General features: G+C 36.9%; 1 protein-coding gene across 1 annotated transcript; it reads left to right on the plus strand.

Moving 5' to 3' along the window:
• The first annotated feature begins 17 nt into the window (after positions 1-17).
• On the plus strand, positions 18-24,833 carry LOC139727481 (arylsulfatase-like). Its single transcript, XM_071638457.1, has 8 exons — positions 18-273; positions 8,828-8,980; positions 9,912-10,024; positions 11,233-11,446; positions 19,291-19,455; positions 19,932-20,066; positions 21,516-21,865; positions 24,666-24,833. Exons 1-8 carry the CDS (start codon positions 18-20, stop codon positions 24,831-24,833), a joined length of 1,554 nt encoding a protein of 517 aa, XP_071494558.1.
• The last annotated feature ends 455 nt before the right edge of the window (positions 24,834-25,288 follow it).

Consider the following 25,288-nt stretch of genomic DNA (forward strand, 5'->3'; position numbering starts at 1 on the left):
TTAAGACATCCACCACTATGAGTGTACTGCGTATTCTCGTCTACGCTTGCTTGGTGACGCTTCAAGCAGCAGCGCACAAGCGGGACGTGCTTGACAAGCCAAACATCGTCTGGATCGTGGCCGACGACCTCGGCTACGGGGACCTAGCGTCCTACGGTCACCCGACCCAGGAGTACGGAGGAGTCGACGCCATGGCAAAGAAGGGCTTGCGGTTCACCCAGGCATACGTACCCGACACTCTCTGCACTCCAAGCAGAGCTGCATTTCTGACAGGCAAGTTTTGAAGCGGGAATTAATCCTAAGCCAATTCACGACGTCGTCGACGAAGTGACCATTTTGTTAACGACATGGACAATTTGTATGGAGCGCCAAGTATGGCATGGCCTTTGTCGTTACGAAATCAGTCATTTCGTCGACGAAATAACCTTAACGAAATGATCATTTCGTCGACGAAATAACCATAACGAAATAATCATTTCGTCGGCAAAATATTGTCATGTCGTTACGAAATGACTGATTCCGTAATGAAATAGGCCATGCGATACTTGGCGCCCCATTGAAAAATAAAAATGACGGTCTTTGTCCATGGTTTAAACCATCGACAAGATTTCACAATTACCTTCGTGAATTCGGGCCAAAGAGTTTTATTTCAGAATGAGCAAACTCAAATCTCGTGAATTTAAGATATTTGCGATTAAAGCTCCAAGAAGCCATCAAAATAATAATATGACAACATGGGACATTTTGAATCATTACTTTAAAAATTTATCTATTTCTTTATCTACGCTACTTCCTTATATCACTATACTTTAGCACCTGGCGTCATGCATTCTGTTTGTTGTTTGCGCTCTGTTACATGTCTTGGGTCATCAAGTTGTCGTTCCTTTGCTGTGTCTGTCATTAAGTTTACATCTTAGCTCATCGAATTTGCACCGATGGAATTATATGGATAATCACGGCTTTAGCCCTAAATTTTTTCTATTTAATTTAATAAAAATAGTGATTGATTTTTTTTTTTTGACATAGGCAGTATCCCGCCACAACTGAAACGCATCATGAATTCTCCAGCTTTAAGATTTTATTTCAACAACAGCTAACATCGCATCCGAATTGGATTATGATTGTGGCCAAGATTACTGTATCCAACGTCCATCTTGTTATCATCCAACAGAAAATCAGTTTAAACAACAAAATATTGAATCAGTTGAAACTTTTATGCTTTTACATGTACTTCTAGATATAAGAAGTATTAATAAACATTGTGATAATTTAATAATTTTCTTCAGAAAATTTAAACGACATAGATATTGTTTGGCCATAACTTTAACCGAGACATGGATTTTACAACACTCCAGTAATTCATATACCTTCCTTAATTTTATTTTCCAAATTTATCATTTCATAATCTTATTCAAAAATGAAGTTGAATCTAGATATTAATATTCCAATATATAAGATTATAAAACGATTGTAAAGTTTCGAGTCTTCTTTGGATTATGAATTTGCTGTTAAAAAGATCAATTGACAAAAAATATCTTTTATAGGTATAAGCATAATTCTACTGAGCTAACTGAATTGAAATATATTAATGATAGGAACATTCTTTAAAAAGTTCTTCGAATACAAGCAGGAAATATACAAACCAACTTACGAATTTACGAATGACATAAAAAATACATGGAAATGTGTTAAAGATGCAATGAATATACCTGAAAATACTTTGAAGATTTCAAAAATAAGATGGGTTAATGATATCAGTTAAGAAGTCCATTGATATAGCTGAAATATTTCATGAGTATTTGTGACACTGCACCTCAAAACAAACAAAAAGTCGCCAGACATGAATTTTTAGTTAAGACCATATTCTGAAACAACAGACTTTAAGCTTTAAAATGATGTGTATAACTCAAATCAAATGGACTCTCCCAATCTAAATTTTGGAAAGAAAGCACAAACTCAGGAAAAGTGTGAACTGAGAAAAGAGGCTCTGAAGTACAGTGTTTATTCAGGCGCTTAATCTTTACCAAACCGTGCTGGCTGTGCGATGAATGGGACAAAAAACAGGAAGTAAACCACCAAAGTAACAACAATGAAGGAATTATCAAATGTGACCGTGCACCTCAAAACGAACATAAAGTCGCACACACTGATTTTGCGTGAGGACTGAAAAATAAGTGAAATCGTTCAACCTAGCCGAACTTGACTTTTTCATATTTTCTGAAAGAGCGGGTCTTCTTTTACATTATACTAAAATTTGGTATCATAAAATGGGCAGGAAAGTGGTTTTTTTTTAGCAGTTTATCTCGAACATTTTTGGTAGAATAGTGTGATTAGGTGTGTCTTTAGAATCCCTTTTTCATTTCTGAAAAACCTTGTCCACACTCTTCACTTTCAACTCTAATAACTTTTGAACGGATAGTGCTACTGCTTTGAAAGTTGGCGTTAATTATGTTCAAAATGTGTTAATGAGGCATGCTTAATTTCAGTTTAATCTGATAATCCCTTCATTGTTGTTACTCTGGTGGTTTACTTCCTGTTTTTTGTCCCATTCATCGCACAGCCAGCACGGTTTGGTAAAGATTAAGCGCTTGAATAGACACTGTACTTCAGAGCCTCTTTTCTCAGTTCACACTTTTCCTGAGTTTGTGCTTTCTTTCCAATATTTACATTGGTTAGGAGAGTCCATTTGATTTGAGTTATACATCATTTTAAAGCTTAAAGTCTGCTCTTTTAGAATATGGTCTTAACTAAAAACTCATGTCTGGCGACTTTGTGTTTGTTTTGAGGTGCAGGGTCACAAATTAAACTGACATTAAGCATGCCTCATTAACACATTATGTCCATGATTAATGCCAACTTTCAAAGCAGTAGCACTGTCCCTTCAAAAGTTATTAGAGTTGAAAGTGAAAAGTGTGGACAAGGTTTTTCAGAAATGAAAAAGGGATTCAAAAGACACACCAAATCACACTATGCTACCAAAGATGTTCGAAATGAACTGCTAAAAAACACACTTTCCTGCCCGTTGTAAAAGTAATGTAAAAGAAGACCCGCTCTTTCAGAAAATATGAAAAAGTCAAGTTCGGCGAGGTTGACCCATTTCACTTATTTTCAGTCCTCACGCAAAATCAGTGTGTGCGACTTTATGTTCGTTTTGAGGTGCACTGTCACAAAATAAATTGGTACAAATTTAGCGCGGAATGTTCAACCGGTGCAAACAATAGTCAATGACTTATAAGGTGCGTCTAACCCCAATTCAGCATGTTTAGTATCAACTCATAGGGAAGACGTTTTTAGAATTTTATGTAATCTTTATGGTAAGAAAAGTGATGGTTTCTGGTTTTGATGGTATCGATATCATTTTACTGAAAAGTATTATTGTTTATGTCGTTAATCCCCTTGTCCATATTTTTGATTTATCTACCTCGACTGGTGTTGTAACCGACAATATGAAAATAGCTAAGGTTGTTCCAGTGTTCACAAGGGGGGGGGGGGGGGAATCAAGTGATGTGAACAATTACCGGCCCGTGTAAATACTCGCAAGTATGTCAAAGGTTTTAGAAAGAATCATTTATATGTTAGAACACCTAGATATTGCCAGGAAAATCATATATTTACTGATTCACAATTTGGTTTTCGTGCAAACCATAGCACATCACATGCTCTACTTTCGTTTGTAGACGAAGCGACATAAGCATTAGATTGGTTTGTCATATGGTAGGTATCTTCCTGGACTTCTCCACGTCCTTATAGAAAAACATCAATCATGAAATATTTCTCAGTAGATTATATCACTATGGGATTCGTGGGAAGGCCTTAGAGTGGTTCAGGAGCTACCCATCTAACAGAAAACTATTTGTGACTTTTAACATCATTTATTCTCAAATATTAGATATAAATGCGGTGTTCCACAAGAACCAGTACTCTTTATAATTTGAATTAATACATTTCACAGATGCTCGTAACTATTATCGCTTATCAGATGATTCTAATCTGTTTTTTTTCCGCTCATCCTGATCCTTATATTCTCCTACGTGCCCTATAAAAACTCATAATTAATAGAAGTTTCACATTGGATCAAGGCTAAAAAACTTTTCCTTAATATCGCTAAATTTAAATTTATGATTTTCATTAAGTCAATAGAAAAACTGCTTGGCGACATATAAATATTGATAGAATTTCTCTTGAACAAGTCAATAGTACTAAATTATTATCGTACGAAATTGATAGAATTTCTCTTGAACAAGTCAATAGTACGACATATCTTGGTATTTGTGTGAATAACAGATTTGCATCGACAGATCATGTTAATGTCATAAGTGAAACAATTTCACAAAATATAGATGTAATTAATGGGCTTTTATATTTCCCCAACGATCTTCCACATTGTTTATGCTTTACTTCAGTTCTATTTTACCGTTTTTGCGACCGTGCATTAACCATTCAACAAAAAGTCGCACGCGTTGATTTTACACGAGGACTCAAAATAGGTGAAACGGGTCAACCAATTCAATCTTGGGTTTCCCATAGTTTCTGAAAGAGCTGTTCTTCTTGTACGTTACTGCTAATTTTTGGATCATAAAATGAAAAAAAAAAATCCTTTGCACACTCTTCACACTTTCAACTCTCACAACTTCTGAAAGACTAATGTTACTGCTTTGAAAGTTGGCATTGATCATGTAATGAATGTGTTAATAGAACATTTTCAATTCTGCTTAATCTGATAATTCCTTCATTGTTGTTGCTTCGGTGCTTTCCATCTTTTTTCTTGACCCATTCATCACACAGCTAGCACGGTTTGGTAAAGATTAAGCGCGTGAATAGACTCTATACTTCAGAGCCCCTTTTCTCAGTTCACACTTTTCCAGAGTGTGTGCTTTCTTTCCAATATTTCTAGGGTTAGGAGAGTCCATTGATATTGAGTCATACATCATTTTATAGCTTAGAGTCTGGTCTTTCAGAATATGTTCTTAACTAAAAATCCATGTCTGGCGACTTTTTGTTGGTTTTGTGATGCAGGGTAACATTTGAAATAAGGAATTTTAGTGTGCTTAGTGTGCTTATTGTGTTTAGCATCAACTTCGTTTAGAAAAAAAAATGTATTACTGCAAGAAAAAACAAAATCTTTGAGAGTAATCATCAACTTGAGTCCGCGTGCTCATATTGAAAATTTGTTTCGTGATAATAAATCATTGAAGGTGAATTATTTATATTTGTGACCGTGCACCTCAAAACGAACATAAAGTCGCACACATTAATTTTGCGTGAGGACTGACAATAAGTGAAAAGGGTCAACCTAGTCGAACTTGACTTTTTATATTTTCTGAAAGAGCGGATCTTCTTTTACGTTTTGCTAAAATTTGGTATCATAAAACGGGCAGGAAAGTGTGTGTTTGAGCAGTTTATCTCGAACATTATTGGTAGAATAGTGTGATTAAATGTTTCTTTAGAATCCCTTTTTCATTTCTGAAAAACCTTGTCCACACTCTTTACTTTCAACTGTATAAACAACTTTTGAAAGGATAGTGCTACTGCTTTGAACGTTGGCATTAATTATGGACAGAATGTGTTAATGAGGCATGTTGAATTTCAGTTCAATCTGATAATCCCTTCATTGTTGCTACTCTGGTGGTTTACTTCCCGTTTTTTTGTCCCATTCATCGCACAGCCAGCACGGTTTGGTAAAGATTAAGCGCTTGAATAGACACTGTACTTCAGAGCCTCTTTTCTCAGTCCACACTTGTCCTGAGTTTGTGCTTTCTTTCCAATATTTAAATAGGTTAGGGGAGCCCATTTGATTTGAGTTATACATCATTTGAAAGCTTCAAGTGTGCTCTTTCAGAACACGGTCTTAAAGATAATAAAAAGTTTTGGTACCTCAAAAGCTTCCCTGAACTTCCTTATCTTGGTTTGTGTTTCGGGTTAAAGTACGTTGTCTGTGAGAATTACTCGCCCCAAAGTACTCTCATGTCTTAGTAATCATGCAATAATGGTTTCGTACCAGAGCCGACGCTGGACAGCGTCGATAAATATTGTACGAAACCACTGACTGCGACCAGCAGCGTGCAGCCCATTGTACGCATAGCTTACTGTGACCAGCAGCCCCATACGCAGAGCGTAATGAGGCTTCGCATTGTAGCATTCAGGATCATGACAGAATTAGTATCACGGGTAAATGTCAACTTAAAATCCAAAAATTTCTTCGATTTGAAGACTTACCAATTAAGTTGAAGTATTGAAAACAGGCTTCGAACAACGTTTGGTTCTGCCAATAGTCCCTTTCTGTTCGAATTGATGACTGAATGTGACTCGGCCGAGAGGACCTTGGGAGAGCTACATACACTGGATACCATGGCCAGCGCATGCGCACACAAACATCTTATCCGTTCATGGATTTGAAATTTGTGCGCATGTGATGTGTTCACAGGCACTGGCTGTAGTATTCAGTGTACTGTATGTAGCTCTCCTAAGGTCCTGTCGACCGAGTCACATTCAGTCATCAATTCGAACAGAAAGGGACTATAGGCAGAACCAAACGTTGCCCGAAGCCTGTTTTCAATACTTCAACTTAATTGGTAAGTCTTCAAATTGAAGAATTTATGGGATTTTAAGTTGACATTTACCCTGCGATACTAAATCTGTCATGATCCTGAATGCTACAATGCGAAGCCCGATTACGCTATGCGTATGGGACTGCTGGTCGCTATGCGTATGGGGCTGCTGGTCGCAGTTAATTGCATGATTACTAAGACATGAGAGCACTTTGGGGCGAGTAAGTCTCACAGTGTTAGTTATATGAAAGGTACTTTAACCTGAAAAACAAACTAAGAAAGGAAATTCAAGGACACTTTTGAGGTACCAAAACTTTTTATTATCTTTAACTAAAATTTCACGTCTGGCGACTTTTTGTTTGTTTTGAGGTGCAGGGTCACATTTATTTCAATTCAATTCAATTCAATTTTATTTCACATGCTAAAAAGTATAAAAAAAACCACAAGTACATGTACATGGACATAACATATATTGCACATTTCAGCTGGGAGAATCAAGGTTTAAAAATAAATGTATATGAATTCACCATGAATATTTGATCAAATCTTTTGTCGCAACGATGCGGCACACAATTATCCTACTCGACGTGCCGTATTATTTACCATTATTACGAACCATTATCACCCGAAATAAATTCGTTTTCGCTGGCCTTAGGTTCTTGATGAGCCTCCACAGCACTGCTCTCTCCTTTAAATCAAAACTGAAAAAAAATTGTCATCCTCACTAAAAACAAACAAGTAAATAAAAGAAATCATTTCTTTTGTCCTATTCATAAAAATAGAATAAATAGATAAATTATTAATGAAAAATATTTTGTAAATGTTAAAAGTTTCTGTTTCATTGCATGTAAAATTTTAATTGAATTTTAAGCTTCTTCCCAAATATTAGTGACCTTTCCAGTAAACCGAATCGTAGACCACTTGTCTTTGTTTCTTCTCCTTTCTTTGTTATGCCTATCTTAGTTTGTTTTCATGCCTGTTCCATCCCTGCTTTCGTTCTTGTCCATGTCAAAGTCTTTTTTTTCTGAAATTGTAGTTCTTATTCCTTACTTGCTTATTTATGTATTCATGTTTTGTTAAAACTATATGTGATTCAAAGTTCCATGAAACATTATGTATTCATGTATATTGTATATTGTTTTTTATTACTTTATGATTATTGAAATAAAGAAAATCATTAAATTTAATCGAATTGAATTGAATTGAATTTATTTGAATTGAATTGAATTGAATTCAAGAAAATTCCTCACCGAAAATGTCATGTTTTGTCCCATGTAAAGATAGAAAGACTTACTTTAAAGGAGCTGTACAATGGTTGAGGTAGGGATTCATTTTTTTTTTACATTCCTATTAAAGTAAGATAATGACAAATCTCTTATGAAATATGAAAGAGCATGTAATTCTAAGAAGAATTCAACGTTTATTTGATGAATTGGTTTTCAAATGGCTGAGATATCAAAAAGAGTGATAATGAAAAAAGACTACAGGCCAATCCTCTTTGTTTCAATTTGGTTTTTTTTTTATATCTCAGCCATTGCAGAACCGATTTTCATCAAATAAACTTTTAAGACCACCTAGAATTGACTTGACTTCTCAAAGAGTGGTTTCTGAATATCTCGCAAAAGGTTAAATCCTCACCTCAACCAGAACTGTACTCACCCTTTAAATCATGTCGAATTGAATTGAATTGAATTGAATTGAATTGAATTGAATTCAAGAAAATTCCTCGCCGAAAATGTCATATCTTATCCCATGTAAAGATATACAGACTTATTTTAAAATGTTTAAAATGCCGCCTAATCCATTTGCGATCAAAGTCTTTATTTCTACGTTGAACAAACACATTGTTGAATAATAAACATATCGCAATGATCTCAGAGATAAGGGTGCGTTCATACCTGCTACTGAACGGATGTATGGAAGTATTATTGACTGTAGAGAGAGGGGAAAATATCGCCAAGACCCAACGCCAGTATTGACAAGACTTTCTAATGTCACATGATTTACAAATATTAAAATACTGAAAAGTTGAAACCTATAAGCCTATTGTGCAAGTTAAAACTGATAACTTTTCATAAGTCGGAATAATTGATTGCGTGAGACATTCAACCTATGGATTTTCCCCATTTGTCCCTTCTTTGAACCATTATATACATGCACACAATCATCAGTGATCAAAGAAGGGCCTTATAATGATAACATCAAATGTTGCCAGCATAGCAGTTACCTCTTTTTGATGGTGAAGTCCTCTGCTTGAAATTCTTGCTACCGCACTGAAGGTCGCTATCCTGCTCGCCTCGGGATGTACGGGTTGACAAAGCGTGTGCTCCTCCCCTTCAACCCCAAAGGGCTGAATCGCTCCGAGATTACCGTACCGGAAGCTCTCAAATCAGCTGGCTACACAACAGGCATGGTCGGGAAATGGCACCTTGGTAAGACGCATTGAGGTACTGTTTAAGATGGTTAATGAATTTTTACGTTCCATATGACAACTTGAGTAACCCTGTTTCCTTTTGTCAATTTTTTTCCTCCTTCGTCGTCGTCTTACTCGTGAACGTCTTTTTTCCTTTCCTTCAGCTGCCCTTTCTCCTTCCCTTTCTCAATGTACCCTTTGTTTTGCCCCCTTCTCCTTTTCCCCGTTTGTTCCGCTCTTCTTCTTCATTTTTTCTTCTTCGTCGTCTTCTTTCCCTTCTTTCTTTTCTTAATCTTCTGCTTTTCCTGTCTTTTTGCTCTTTCGGACCCTTCTCCTTCATCTTCTCTTCTAGAAGATTTGTAGGCCTACTATGATTTTGCATCTAAAGTCCTGCTCATGAGTTGTTTGCCTCACTGGAATTTGTTTTCAATTTCAATTTCAATTTCAGTTCATTCTTTTTTTTTATTTCATTGTTTCGAAAAGAACACAGACATTTCACTATTCTTGGTAACATAATAAGGTTACATAAACAGAACAAAGTAAATTGAGAAGAATATCACATAATTGTTGGACCTTGTAATTATAATACGTTGTCATGAGAATTGAAGTGATAAAGTCGAAATAACAATATGCAAACTTCGAAGAATGGAGTCAGATACAGTTTCCAACTACCGTTTTAACCCACTGATTCTACAAAGAAGTATAATTACGGGTTTAACAAAAATATAACAGTTATAATCTGTTCTCTGTATAATCATTTTTTTTTTTCAGTAGGAGGATGCGACGTACTACACACGAAGGCCACTTTCCAAAAGCCGTCACCACGTGTTCGTCCACTAAACGACGAAAGACCACTATAAACCCTTTCGTAAATGCAGTTCATTGCACTGTGATTATCCAAAGTGACAAAAGAGATAAAACCTGCTTTTCTTGTTGATCGTCCCTTGCAGGCATCAACCGAACACCCAACATGGACGGGTATTACCTGCCCTCAAATCACGGTTTCGACTTCGTTGGTATCAACCATCCCAACACGAACAATCACAAATGTGAAGAAACAAGAGTAAGTACTGGCACTTGTACATAGAGTAAAGAGTTCATCCTGATGACATGAGTAATATCACATTTTTCGAGTTAATATTACGTTTTATAAGCTCTGCATTATATCACTCTCCTAAATTTTTATACGTAATTGAAATCTTATTTCCATTGCAATTTAGGCACTGTTTCTCTTCATTCATTCACATTAACATGACGTTAATGAAAATAATAACAATAATGAAAATAATGAAAATAATGATGACAGTCATAATAATGTGACTGTAGAAAACATGTATGATCTGCATTGCAAACAAATTATGAACACTTAATTATTCATTAATATATACTTTGTATTTGTATTACTTTTCTTTGGAATGAAAATAAAAACCAAATTGAACTGAATTGAATTGAATTATCAGACTGAAAAGGTGCCTGTAAAAATTATTTTAGTCGTTGCACCCAATAGGTGTTTGGTTTGCCGTGGTTAACATTGTAATCTTCAGGGTTTTTTGTTTTGTTTTGAAAAGACGTTTGATATAATTGCTTTAGGATGTTCTTTTTGTTTTTACTTAAATATCCAATTATTTAGGAACATTAAGGTGGCCCCTGACAAATTAGTGCTTATGTAGAAAAGGCTGTCATTTGTATTGTTTGTAATCATCCCTTTTCTTGCAGTTAACTACATAATTATACCTCCATGACGTTGTGCACACACATTTTAAGTGATAACTATCCAAGACTTTTGAGTGACTTTAACATGATTGATGTGAGTTTGACCTCATTTTTTTATCGAGACTAAAAGTCAACACATTCTGACATAGATATTGGGGGGGGGGGGGGGTTAGAATAATCTTTCTATTCAAGGACAGTTAAGTTTATATTAAAAGTCAAAACTAAGTAACAGCTATACACATTGCGAATTTAGTCTACTAAAATAAGAATTAGTATCAGTATCTTTGATAACATTAGCATTGCTTTCCATATTTTTTACATGATTGTGTCGTCACAAGCGTGCTGTTTTGTATTGTCATTATGATTACTGGTATTGTAGATATTGTTATCGAAATTCACATTTATCGGTCAATAAAAGAATAATGAGCAAAGTCCTGGTCTCAAAAAAAAAAAATCTGAGCACTGTCCGGTCGGTTCCTCTTTTAAACGCTTAAAATAGTGAATCATGTGTTTGATTTCTCTGGCTGCTTAATGTCTCATGGTTCGTTGTTTCCAAAGCGGGAGCCCGCAGTAGAACGCTGCTTCATCTACCGCGGAAACCATATCGTCTCGCAACCATTCAGACACGACAACCTGACGGACATGATGGTGCAGGATGCCGTAGGCTTTTTCGAGAGGAACAAGCGGCGTCCCTTCTTCTTCTACATGGCCCTCTTCCAACCCCACGTGCCCCTCAGGGTCAATCCTCGTTTCCACCTGTCCTCCAGGAGAGGTAATGCCAAAGTTTGTTCTGGTGATGGTGCCGTGGTGCTACAGTACTTGTGGCAGCGGTGGTGCAGGGACGTCACCAGCTTTTTTTCAAGGGGGGTATATTTTGATGGAAATTGTTGTTGAACAATGTGCCTATGAAATAGTATCATCCAAATAAACTTCCTGTTTTAATATTTACACTGAATATCATGAACGCGGCCAAGCAAGAGCGAGAGGAGTGAGCGAGGGGGAGGATGTGGGAGGGAGTGTCCCCCGTAGTCCCACGGTGAGCACTTTTTGCATTTTGATGTTGTAAATAGTGCAATTTGATGCAAGTTTTTGGCGTGTTTTATCGACTTGAAACAGTCCCACTTGTTTAAGGTATCAGTACATTTTAAAGTAAATTGTTATTGAACAATTTGCCTATAAATGATATATAAATAAACTTCTAGTAATAATTCTTACACTGATGTCATCATGTAAGCTACCGAGCCCGAGCAAGCGGAACAAGCAAGGGGGAGGTTGTGGGAGGGGGTTGTCCCCCCTACGAATGGATTATGGAATGACGGTGTGAAACGACAACTGGCAGCAATATCAGAAAAATGGCATAACGACTACATGCGTGCGAGTGGAGCGAGCGAGCTTGAAAATTTTGACATTTTACAGTCCCAAAACTGCCGTTTGTAGCCATATCTTTTTGCTTTGGAAATTAAGGGGGGAAGGGGGCGCACCGGGCGCAACTGCTGGCAATTACTGGCAGCAACATCAGGTAAATGACATAACAATTAAATGCGAGCGAGCGAAGAGAGCGAGCTTGAAAATTTTGACATTTTAAAGTCCAACAACTGCCATTTAGAGCCATATTTTTGTTTTCGCTTTGGAAATAAAGGGGGGGGGGGGGCGCACCGGGCGCAACTGTCGGCAATTACTGGCAGCAACATCAGGAGACTTGCATAACAATTAAATGCGAGCGAGCGGTCTATTGGAGCGAGTGAGCTTGAAAATTTTGACATTTTACAGTAAAAAAAACCCTGGTGTATGTAGCTATATTTTTTCGCTTTGGAATTTAAGGAGGGGGGGGGGGGGGCGCATCGGGCGCAACTGCTGGCAATTACAGGCAGCAATATTAGGAGAGCAAAACGATTACATGCGAGCGAGCGGTACGAGCGAGCTTAAAAATTTTACATTTTACAGTCCAAAAACTGCCGTTCTTAGCCATATTTTTTCGCTTTGGAAATGAGGGGGGGGGGGGGCGCACCGGGCGCAACTGCTGGCAACTTACTTGCAGCAAGATCAGGTGAATTGCATAACGATTCAATGCGAGCGAGCGAAGAGAGCGAGCTTGAAAATTTTGACATTTTACAGTCCCAAAACTGCCATTTAGAGCCATATTTTTTTCGCTTTGGAAATAAAGGGGGGGGGGGGGGGCGCACCGGGCGCAACTGCCGGCAATTACTGGCAGCAACATCAGGAGACTTGCATAACAATTAAATGCGAGCGAGCGGAGCGAGTGAGTTTGAAAATTTTGACATTTTACATTAAAAAAAAAACCCGTGACGTTTAAAGCTATATTTTTTCGCTTTGGAATTTAAGGGGGGGGGGCGCACCGGGTGCAACTGCCGGCAATTACTGGCAGCAACTTCAGGAGAATGGCATTACGACTAAATGCGAGCGAGTGGAGCGAGCGAGGTTGAAATTTTTTACAGTAAAAAAAGAAATGCCGTTTGCAGCTATATTTTTTCGCTTTGGAAATTAAGAAGGAGGGGGACGCCCGGTGCGCCCCTCCCCCTGGATCTGCCACTGGTAGTCAAGGGTGTCGGTTTATGTTCATGACTGGGGGAGGTATGACCAGCGAGGTGGCGTTTGCCCACGATTTTTTTTTTTTTTTTTGTCCCTGGTGCAAAATATAAAGAAAAAAATTGAAAAGAATAATTATTTAGCGTCCGGCGTTGAGATCGCTCGCAGACTGAAGGTTCTTTTTTTTTTTTTTTTTTTTTTTTTTTTTTTAAGGATCTGAAGGGAGGTGCGTTCGCACCCAACGCACCCCCCCCTCCCCCCTGGTGACGCCCATGTGGTGGTGGTGATGATTGTGGTGGTAGTGATAGTCGTTTAGTGGCGTGGTAGAGTTAGTTGACGAGTGTCAGTGGTAGTGTAAGCTATCGAAGTGAAGTAGACTTGCTACGGGGGTAAACGATGCATTTTTTAGTACAAATGTCCTACTTGGCACAGATGTTCCCTAGGGCAATTGAAATATTTTCATCTAAAGAGACACTCTGTATCTATGAAAATAAGCCTTTATTTACTTAATTTATGCAGAAATACATATAAAAATTATAAAAGAATATATGTGACCGTGCACCTCAAAACGAACATAAAGTCGCACACACTGATTTTGCGTGAGGACTGAAAATAAGTGAAATGGGTCAACCTAGCCGAACTTGACTTTTTCATATTTTCTGAAAGAGCGGGTCTTCTTTTATATTATGCAAAAATTTGGTATCATAAAACGGGCAGGAAAGTGTCTTTTTTTAGCAGTTTATCTCGAACATTTTTGGTAGAAGAGTGTGATAAGGTGTGTCTTTGGAATCCTTTTTTCATTTCTGAAAAACCTTGTCCACACTCTTCACTTTCAACTCTAATAACTTTTGAAGGGATAGGGCTACTGCTTTGAAAGTTGGCATTGATTATGGACGGAACGTGTTAATGAGGCATGCCTAATTTCAGTTTAATCTAATAATTCCTTCATTGTTGTTACTCTGGTGGTTTACTTCCTGTTTTTTGTCCCATTCATCGCACAGCCAGCACGGTTTGGTAAAGATTAAGCGCTTGAATAGACACTGTATTTCAGAGCCTCTTTTCTCAGTTCACACTTTTCCTGAGTTTGTGCTTTCTTTCCAATATTTAGATAGGCTAGGAGAGTCCATTTGATTTGAGTTATACATCACTTTAAAGCTTAAAGTCTGCTCTTTCAGAATATGGTCTTAATTAAAAATTCATGTCTGGCGACTTTTTGTTTGTTTAGAGGTGCAGGGTCACATATGTGCATCCAGCAGAAATATCTCATTTGGTAGAAGTATTCTATCAAGTAAGTGGAAACAACTCCAGCAAAAAAAAAAAAAAAAAAAAAAAAAAAAAAATCATACCCATGTAAATAAACATAAAATTTGCATAATTATGCAAGTTATTGTGCAAAAATCTGCATTTTCAAAGGATTTCCAATCGATTAAGCACTTGATCTTGTAGTACAAAATTTGAACCTGGGATGGATGTCTCTTGGGTCAAAAGCAAATGAGTCATCTAAAGAGACAAACTGTCTCTATGCAAACAACTTGGTATTTGCATAATATGCATATCAATACCGGCACAAAGATAATCAGAACAAACAATATGCAATTATCTGACAATGTCTTAAAGCGCTTTGAACTTAATGATCCAAAAAGCTAATAGAATAAGACAATATTCTTATATTTTATTAAATATATATGTGACCGTGCACCTCAAAACGAACATAAAGTCGCACACATTGATTTTGCGTGAGGACTGAAAATAAGTGAAGAGGGTCAACCTAGCCGAACTTGACTTTTTCATATTTTCTGAAAGAGCAGGTCTTCTTTTACATTGTGCTAAAATTTGGTATCATAAAACGGGCAGGAAGGTGTGTTTTTTTAGCAATTTATCTCGAACATTTTTGGTAGAATAGTGTGATTAGGTTTGTCTTTAGAATCCCTTTTTCATTTCTAAAATACCTTGTCCACACTCTTCGCTTTCAACTCTAATAACTTTTTAAAGGATAGTGCTCCTGCTTTGAAAGTTGGCATTAGTTATGGACAGAATGTGTTAATGAGCCATGCTTAATTTCAGTTGAATCTGATAATCCCTTCATTGTTGTTACTCTGGTGGTTTACTTCCTGTTTTTTGTCCCATTCATCGCACAGCTTGCACGGTTTTGGTAAAGATTATGCGTTTGAATAGACACTGCACTTCAGAGCCTCTTTTCTCAGTTCACACTTTTCCTGAGTTTGTGCTTTCTTTCCAGTATTTAGATAGGTTAGGAGAGTCCATTTGATTTGAGTTATACATCATTTTAAAGCTTAAAGTCTGCTCTTTCAGAATATGGTCTTAACTAAAAATTCATGTCTGGCGACTTTTTGTTTGTTTTGAGGTGCAGGGTCACATATACAAGACGTGAAATTTTGAAACATATTGATCTTTGAAGTAATTTTTCCCTTATTGCATAAAATTAATGCTTTGCAAGTGGGAAAAAATAGCAATCGATAGTGACACTCTTCAAATATGATTATGCAAGTATAACAGTGGGCCTACATAGGAACAGAAGCAAATAGGAACAATACATTGCTTATAAAATGATTGTTTTCCCTTGCAAACAGTGCACAACTAAGGTCATGTTTGGAAAATCATTACAAAAATACTAACATATAGTGAAAGTGTGAATTCTGATTTTCATTGTATTTTGTAGGCAACCAAGCGAATAAGAGGCTTTTTACATCAAAGTGATTATAAACTTGTACAAATTATGTGGATGCAAGGGCATCTGCACACATTAAGAACTTACTTGAGTTAGAAACAAAGTCTGGTTCTGAAAAAAAAAAAAATGTTCCCTCAGTATACTATGAGCTGCTATGGCATGGAAACTATGCTGGGAAATTTATACACAATAACATTTTGATAAGGCAATAATTTATACCAAAATTGTCATGTGAACAATATAGGAGATGTTATACTTAAAGTCAAATAATCTTAGTCTCTGACTTAAAATCAGTCAATATCAACAATAAATCAAAGCAGAAATAATATGTTCATAACCATAAAAGAGTATATTAGACGGCCTTTACAATTACTAGGATGTATTTTGTCAACAGATCGTCACATGCTACTGTTATTTACGAGGATCGTAAATGTCATATTCTCCCTGGTTGTCATTGTTTTCCTTTGGGATAATTTAACTCCCTGGCGGTCCAAAGAATGTTATATTCCATCACATACCAGCTAATTCCTGCATAGATGATCATGACCTACATGATCTTGCAGCTTTTTCCAAAAAAAAAAATAATTACGTTAACTGGTTTTTTGTGTAAAAAATGTCAGAGGCTAAAATTTAAAAAAAAAAGATACACAGGTAAAAAAAATGCAAAAGGTAAGAATGTCAGAGGTTATACATGTGTGCATCAAAATTAACTTTCATGCGACCCATACATTAAATGCAATGACGGTGATGAATATACCATGTCACTGAATTCCATGTCCTTTCCTACTTATCAAGAGGAAACAAAAACACTTGAGAGGGGAGGGCTTAACATTTTTCGATAATTAACAGGGGTATCACTGTCAGGTAGAATATGCACAAAAATGTACTAAGGTTCATGATACCTTGATTTACATTCAAGATATGGGAGAAAAAGTGAAATATAGCACTTTCATCAGAGCTTTGACCTTTTGGCAGGAAATTTCCCAGAGAATCCCAATTAGGTAATACATGTATATATTTAAGTTCAAGAAAAATCCTACACACATTGCAAAATATGAGGGAAATAGTGAAATTCTGAGGGACCATTGACCTTGATCTTTGACCCCTAACCTTTGACAAATGACCCCTAAATTCCCTAGAAAATCCCTGCGAGTACCAAGTGCCATGAAGACACCTTGAACCATTTGGGAGATACAGAGAAGAAAAAGTGACATTTCAACATTTTCACCTGACCTTTCACCTTTGACCTCTTGACTTCAAACTCTCTGGAGAATCTTATTTTGGTAATACATGTATGCAGTTACTAAGCTTCAAGAAAATACCTTTAGGCATTGCATAGATATGGGGGAAACAATGACATTTTTGCATTGACCTTGAACATTTTGACCTTTGACCTCTTGCCGATTTTACTTAAAAACAGCTTTATTAATTGCCCCGTCATACGTCATCTTTGGACTAAGTTTGGTGAAATTTGCCTAATCCAAGTCTTGAGTTATCACGTAAAATGATACAATTTCTTAAGTCGACCTTGACCATTGACTTCTGGTACATTCGGGTATTGATATGCACAATATGTTAATTAGGTTGTATTTGCATAGAGAAATAGCGTTTTGATATTGCAAACCATTTCCTTTTGACTAATAAAGGATATGCATACTACTTCATGGTAGTTTTTATCATAAAATTCAGTTCTTAGACTGTAAGAAAAACTTTAAAAATAATGTTTTTACTTTACTTTCTTTAGTAATTATGTAAATTAGCTGGCAGGGATGGTTCAATTATTCAAATTCTTTTCTCATGTTGTTTCATAGAGTGTTTCTAACGGGTTATATCTATCTAGGATGAGATTTACCGGGGGTTTCATTGTTTACAAATCAATTTGCATAACTCGCATAATTATGCAACTTTATGTTTATTTACATAGGTCTGACATCAATTTTTGCAGAAATTGTTTCCACATACTCTATCGAATACTTCTACCAAATTAGGTATTTCTACTTGATGCACATATATTTTTCAATACTTGTTATATGTATTTTTGCATAAATTATGTAAAGTAATGCTTGTTTGCATAGATACAGATTGTGTCTTTAGATGAAAAAAATTCAATTGTACCGAGGAACATGTGTGTCAAATAGGACATTTGTACAATAAAATGCAGTGATCACCTTTTTTTCGCCCTTAGCAAGCCTGCGGTAGTACTAGGGATGGCCTTGTTAGATGTAGTAGTAGTAAAGCGCTTAATGTGAGATCGGTGATGGTGGTGGTGGCAGTGGTAGATGTATGGTAGTGGTTGCAATCATAATAATGGCGGGCGTAGTTATGGCCTGTATCATTTTCCCCTTCCTGCTAGCTGACCGTCCTATTAAAAAAAAAAAAAAAAAATCTCCCAAAGATCCTCATATTGTGAGTTATTCTAGTTTCGTTGACCTACCTTGACCTATGCCTTTCACTCCAATAAAGGGTTGAGTGGTGGCATCCCCTTCATGATGTCCTTCCATTCTTGGCGGTTGCTGGCTAGATGGCTGGCTTCTACTAGTGAGCATATGTTTTTGCTCCTACAGTCTGTTTTTACACAGTCTGTCCATCTCTTGGTTGGTCTTCCTTGTGGTATCTGACCAGATATTCTTCCCTCCTTTGCTAATTTAGGAAGGCCTGTTACCGGCATAAGTATGAGATGTCCAAAATATCGTAATCTTCTTTGGGAGATTATATTACCGTTCTTGTTGCATTCAATTAGTTCCTATTATAGTGGTGTTCCTTATTCTATCCATTCGTGTTACGCCACATATTTCCGCCACATCTATTTTCCATTATGAATTTATTATCTATCATCTTACAAAAGATTGCAATCCTGAATGTATTTGTGTTTTTGATTACTTCAAATCTTAATTTGCGCAGTTTTTAAAGATCAAATCCATTGATGAAGGCTTCAGTGACTGAAAGTATTTAGCCTCCTTTCTTCACAGCCGCAATCAAGCATACGATTCCCTTATCTCACCTATTTTTTAATTTATATAGAGTCATGTCTAATTCACGTTACATTCTTCGATTTATATCTGTCATGCCGACAGGATTATGAATTACAAAATGTGATTTGTCTGAGTAATTTTGTTGTTGTTTTTTTTTCACTCTGCTCTGTGCATCTTTTCATATGCATGTATCAAGCTGTTGGTATGCATGTGCATCACGACTATGTTTGAAGCAAATGTTTGAACACTTCTTAATTGAAATGAAATAAGTAATTGAAAAAAAGACACATAAAAAATGAAGAAGATGCAGGCTCTCGGTTGAATATGAATGGTAGAGAGCGTCAAGTCCGTATACATTAAATATCTGGGTCTGATGCGTTCCTATGGTATTAATTATTATGTTTTCAGGCCGAATCGGTGATAACCTAAATGAGATGAACTGGGCTGTGAGTGAAGTCAATAGCGCCCTCAAAAGGCTGAGAATCCACAAGAACACGCTTGTTATCTTTCATTCTGATCACGGTCCACAAGCGGAATTCTGCGCGGAGGGAGGGAACGCTGGCATTCTAAGTGGTAAGTGCAACTCACAATAATTCAGACATGTAAACATTTTCATAACCACTGACAAACGCGCATACGTCAGTAACACTTGTAACCACATCATGATAAAACACGAAATTATTGCACTCACATTTGCACGCCCATGTTATACAATGTGTGATAAGAATGATAAAGACAAACAAACTGTAGTGATTCGATTATCTGTCTACATGACATCTCTTACTTCTATCTCTGTCTGTCGTGTATATGTGTGTGCGTGTGTGTGCGTGCGTCTGCGTGCTAGTATATGCGCGAACGTTAGAGCTACATGTATTTTCATCATTATTATTATCGCCAAAAAAATGTTGCTTTAGTTTTTGGCGTTGCTTCCACTTGTAGTGGCGTATTGGGTGCTGTTAATTCTATTCCATGTTATGATGTTTGGGCCCAATTCTTACCAGAAAAAAAAAAACAAAAAAAAACTGAATTTATTTTGTCCACTTTGACAGGTTACAAGACTAACTCATGGGAGGGTGGTGTCCGTGTTCCATTCATTACGTACTGGCCTGGAGTCATAAAGCCCGGAGTCTCACGAGAAGTGATCACCAGTCTCGACCTCTTTCCTACATTTGTCAACCTTACAGGTGAGTTATTCAAGTCAATGGTGATGGTAATAATACTGCTACAGTAAAATTAAAACGAAACTGACCTTTGCCTTCTCTTTGTCTACAACTTTTTCTTTAAGAATCAGTTATCTTTTGAGAACATGATGATCAAAATCTGACTAGTAACAGTAATTTTGTTACATGAGAGTGGAGAAAGCAGATATTGAGTAAAGTGGAAATTATGCCACGGATGAAGCCAAGTAACCAATCTGGAAAGTTCCAGACAGGCATGTGTATGGGGGGGGGGGGGGGGGGGAGACGCATAGTGAATATTTTCTCCTCCGGATAAAATATTTTCGACATGTCCAATCTTATTGTCCAAATTTGAATTTCATTTTTTATTAAGCATTGACGTCAAAAAATTGGGCAAAATGTGTAAAAAAAAAGGATACTTTGGGATCAGCCGTAGAAAGACCAATGGTCTATGTTGATCCCCCCACAAACTGAAATGATTGCTTTATGTTGTGTTTGTCTGTTGTGTAATTGTAATAGGTTCAACATTTCCTCTTTTGTTCCAATGTTATACTGTGTATGTATCGTTCCTAGTATCCTTTGTATTAATGCTTTTTATCAGGATGTGGAAATAAATGAAATGAAATGAAATGAAATGAATAGTACGGCCTGTCCTAATGCGGACCTGTTTCCCCGTAGCTGGTGGTCCTCACCAGATAGTGGTGGCTAGCCTTGACATTATACAAGAAGTTTGAATGCAGGAACATGCAGTTATGACCATGAAAATCATCATAGCGTTTTGGGCGCGAAAAACGTGGGTACCTTCCCGCATACATCTTTTTTAGTTTTGTTCTCATTGAGGGAAAGAAGTAATACCATTTAGGTCTGAGTAAGAAGGATAAACGTAATTTTCTTGTTGACATATCATAGTTCCAAATATTTTCAATAACGTTTTCTGTTCCACCCACTTTGTTTTCTTAAGTCTGAATTAGATTTTGCATCATAATGGTTCATAGAAGTTCCAGTTTGACCATAAAGGACACAACGAGAGAACGACTTCAGTGCCATGATCAAAGAACTAATGTGAAGTTTGGATTTTGTGCGACTGAGTGGAGAACATATCCCAGGTATAGGTTCAGAACGGATGGAAGTTATCGTCCAATAACGATGGGACACTTCTGGGAGGTCGAAACAATGGCATAATGTGCCTTGCTCAGCTACTGAAACAGAATACTATTGATTGTCTGGATATGAAGCGAGGCAGCGTTTGTAATGGATGTTCAATAATTTATTTGGCGGAAATGTAAGCTACCTCGTTGTTGTCTTTTCTTGTATAGGTGGTGAGCGTAATGCCGGGGCTGAGCAGTTACAAACAAACTGTTTAAAAAAAGACCAATCTAGAAGGAAAATTATGTCTTGAGCTTGAAATTTGATGGGGCAAAAAAACAAACTTGTCTCCCTTTCCTAACTTGCCAGGTGGTACCATGCCAACAGACCGCGCCTACGACGGGTTGAACATCCGGGACACTCTCCTTTATGGTGCCGCCAGTCCGCATGGCGCTCTCTTTTTCTATTGTGCTGATCGCCTGATGGCCGTGCGCTACGGGAATTACAAACTTCACTTCCATACGCATCGGCTGAGAACGCCCAGCTTCTTCGCAATTGACGGGGTGTGCGGCAATGGCGGCGAAGCCACGGGACAGTTCTATTTAGACTGTGTAAACTGTCGTGGTGACTGCATTAGCGATCATGACCCGCCCCTCGTATTCGATGTGGAGAAAGATCCGTCTGAAATCTATGCTTTGAATATCACGGAGACTCCAGGAGTAAGTCAAACACAATAACATTTTCACTTTCCCTCTTTATTACCGATTTGTCAGCCTGCGATTTGATGAAACCGATACAATCTCAATACCATGCAGACTAACGTATTACGCTAGATAGAATACTCAAGAGCATGTCCTGAAAGTGTTCCTTGCAGATTATGAGCTTCCAAACAATAACAATAATACGCTACGTTTTTATCTGATTAAAAGTTAAATTGATGTATTTGCTGTTATAATCGTTATTATTTTTGTTTTTGGTTCCAATATGCAGTTGGTTGAAACCTCTTGTAATGTGTTTTAAGCTGACATTGCAAACCTTAAATTGATGATGCAGATTGATTGAGATGGGGATTCTGGTTTTAAATTTTTTTGTGAGAGTTGCAGGATAATACTAGGCGACAATTATACCACGTATTATGAAGCACTTGAAAGTTGTTCCTTGGATCTGCTCAGAAACAGGCGAAAAAAGCTTTGCCTAGATTTTGCTACCAAAATAGTCAGAAACCCATTGTGTAGTAATTGGATTCCTACTACTCAGAATGTGAACTACAGCCTACGTAAAAGACATAGATATCAACAATTTAACTGCAAAACAAAACGGTTTCAAAGTATTGCCATTCCCTACCTCATACACTTATTAAATGAATAGCGTAGTTTTGTTTTGTTTGTTTGTTTTGTTTTATGTCTCCTCCATAAAGTGCCACAGAGTATTTATTATTTCCCTCATTATGCAAATTATTATGTGCATGGTTTGTGTTTCCAGAGAGTATACCATCAATATAAAAAAAGATTCTGGACCACAGGGTTTAATGACAAGTTGAAAAAAAAATATATGCCTAATTGTATCCTTTTTATATCATTATTGTCGGACACGGCTCAAAATATCTTATAATGTTATCTTTCAGTGTTTTGGTGGTGTTTTATTACGTGAGATCAAATTCTGGTACAAAAAATGTGCAATAATATTCAGAGTGTTAGTTACATACAATAGTGTCTATTTGCTGGTTAGATGTACGAGAGAGTGTGTGTATACGTAGAATGAGAGTTAGGAGAGAGAGAGAGAGAGAGAGAGAAAGAGAGGGGGAGAGGTGGAGAGAGAGAGAGAGAGAGAGGGAGATAGATGTGCAAATATCAGACTTTCTTAAAACGGTTTCAAATAAAATGCTTTTAAATAGTGCCATTCCCTACCTCATACATTTATCAATGAATAGTACAGTGTTTTGTTTCTTTGTTTCTTTGTTTTGTTTTATGTCTCCTTCATAAAGTGCCACAGAGCATTCACTATTTCCCTCATCATGTAAAGATGCAATTTTTGAAAGTATATATATACATATTGTTTTAATTATGATGTGCATGCGTATGTGTTGTCAGAGAGTTTATCTTAATATAAAAAAGGTTGAGGACCACAGGATCAAGGGCTTAGCGACAAGTTGAAAAAGTATAATTGTATCCTTTTATATAATTATCCTAAGAAACGGTTTGATTTTTATTCTATATAATGTTACGTTTTAGCGTTTTGGTGTTGGCTATTTGTGAGATCGAATTTTGGTGTGAAATGTGCAATAGTATAACACAGAGTGTTGGTTATAGAAACAATAGTATATATCTGTTTGTTAGATATACGTATTATTGTACGTGAAAGTGTGTGTAATAGTGAAATGAGAGTTAGAAGAGAGAGAGAGAGAAAGAAAGAAAGAGAGAGAGGGGAGAAAGAGGGGGAGAGATGTGCAATTATCAGGTGCTATTTTCGTATATATAATGCACATGCAATGCGAATATTGTTTTATTGATTGACTGATTTGATGTATTGCGCTATGTATAGATTGAATGTATTCTGATATCATTATGTGAGTTTATATTGTATGTATATTACGAAGAGAAGATTGTGAGGATTTTTTTTTTTAAATCAAACTGATTATCTTTGTTCTGTAAAATGTGTTGATTTGAGTTGTATGATTATCTGATTATCTTTGTTAATCTGACTATCTTTGATTATTTTTGATAAACTGATTACTTTTGTTGCGTAAAATGTGTTGACTTGAGCCGTATGACAACACAACATCTGTATTAATCAATAAGTACGACTGACTGGCATACATAATTGATATAAATTTATTTTTTTAACAATCATTGAGAACAGTAATATATTGTTTTTGTAATATCTGTCTTTGTTTTGTATTATAGGTTAATCTAATTGTGCAATGGTTAAGATGAATAAGATTGACCCTTTGTTGTTTTATGTATTTTTATTTTCATTGCTACATTGTATTTTGTGGGTATTTTTAATGTATACATGACCTTTGTTAACAATGTCTGTAATTCAGCTTGCGGGGTGCGAAAGATATTGAATAATAAAACACCATTTCATTATCTAAGGTGGGTTGTTTTTTTCGGGGGGGGGGGGATTTCTAAAGAGATATAAAAGAGCACACTACCATATGAGATACTCATTTTTTAATGCAAATTGGTGTTGAGATGGTTACGATATCCTAACCAATGCCATCATAATAAAAGATGGAACCCATCTTTGTTTAATTTCGTTTTTGGATATCCCAGCCATTTCAAAACGTTTCATTCCTCTCAGAATGGGTGTGCTCTTGAATTTTCATAAGTGGTTACTGATTATCTCACAAAAAAATTAAATCTTACCCCCCCCCCCCCCCAAGCTAGTATACCATAACTTTAACTCACGATAATGGATTTTGTTCTGAATAGCTACACTTTTTTGAATGGAGTTGTACATCCTCATCGTCGCAATGTGATCCATTCACTTCGTCTTTACTTTCTCTATTCTCCACAGCTCGCCTTTGTGGTAGAGACTGTCGCCGAACACGTGAGGGCGCACGAGGAGACCATGACTGTAGCGCCCCCTCTCTTCGACGAAGTAGACCGCAGCGTTGTGCCGTGCTGCAACCCACCGCACTGCCGCTGCAACTACACCCCGCCCCCACCGGAGTGGGATTACTAGTGATTAGTCTGTTAGTGTATACCACGGTAAACGGCGCTGAGGCTTGTTTCGATACTCTTACTTCCGTGTATGTGTGCATAATAGCTATAAATGAAAGCGACAACAGAATCGAAGTTTTGGATTTCAGACTACAATCGCGATGGACTGATAACCAATTATTGAGGTTTTGCCCAGATTTACAACCGCCGATTATCAATTCTTCATGCGGTGCCATAGTTTGCAGGAACATACGGGTTTTTTTTTTCTCTCTCTCTCTGTTTTGTGGTTACATCATTGAATTGTTGCCTTTTTTCTTGTACACAATCAATAGGAAATTGTAAGGTTATGACATGATCAACTCACTCATTTGCATATTCATATCAGCTGTACAAGAACTGTTTTGCGGGAATAAGCCAAACTTCACAATTTCATAACTTTCTTATATTTCATTGGATTTTAGACAAATTTCTACTGTG

This window comes from Diadema antillarum, unplaced genomic scaffold, assembly GCF_040938485.1.
Source record: "Diadema antillarum isolate AM-2024a unplaced genomic scaffold, OU_Dant_1.0 seq00000133_RagTag, whole genome shotgun sequence".
NCBI lineage: Eukaryota > Metazoa > Echinodermata > Echinoidea > Diadematoida > Diadematidae > Diadema > Diadema antillarum.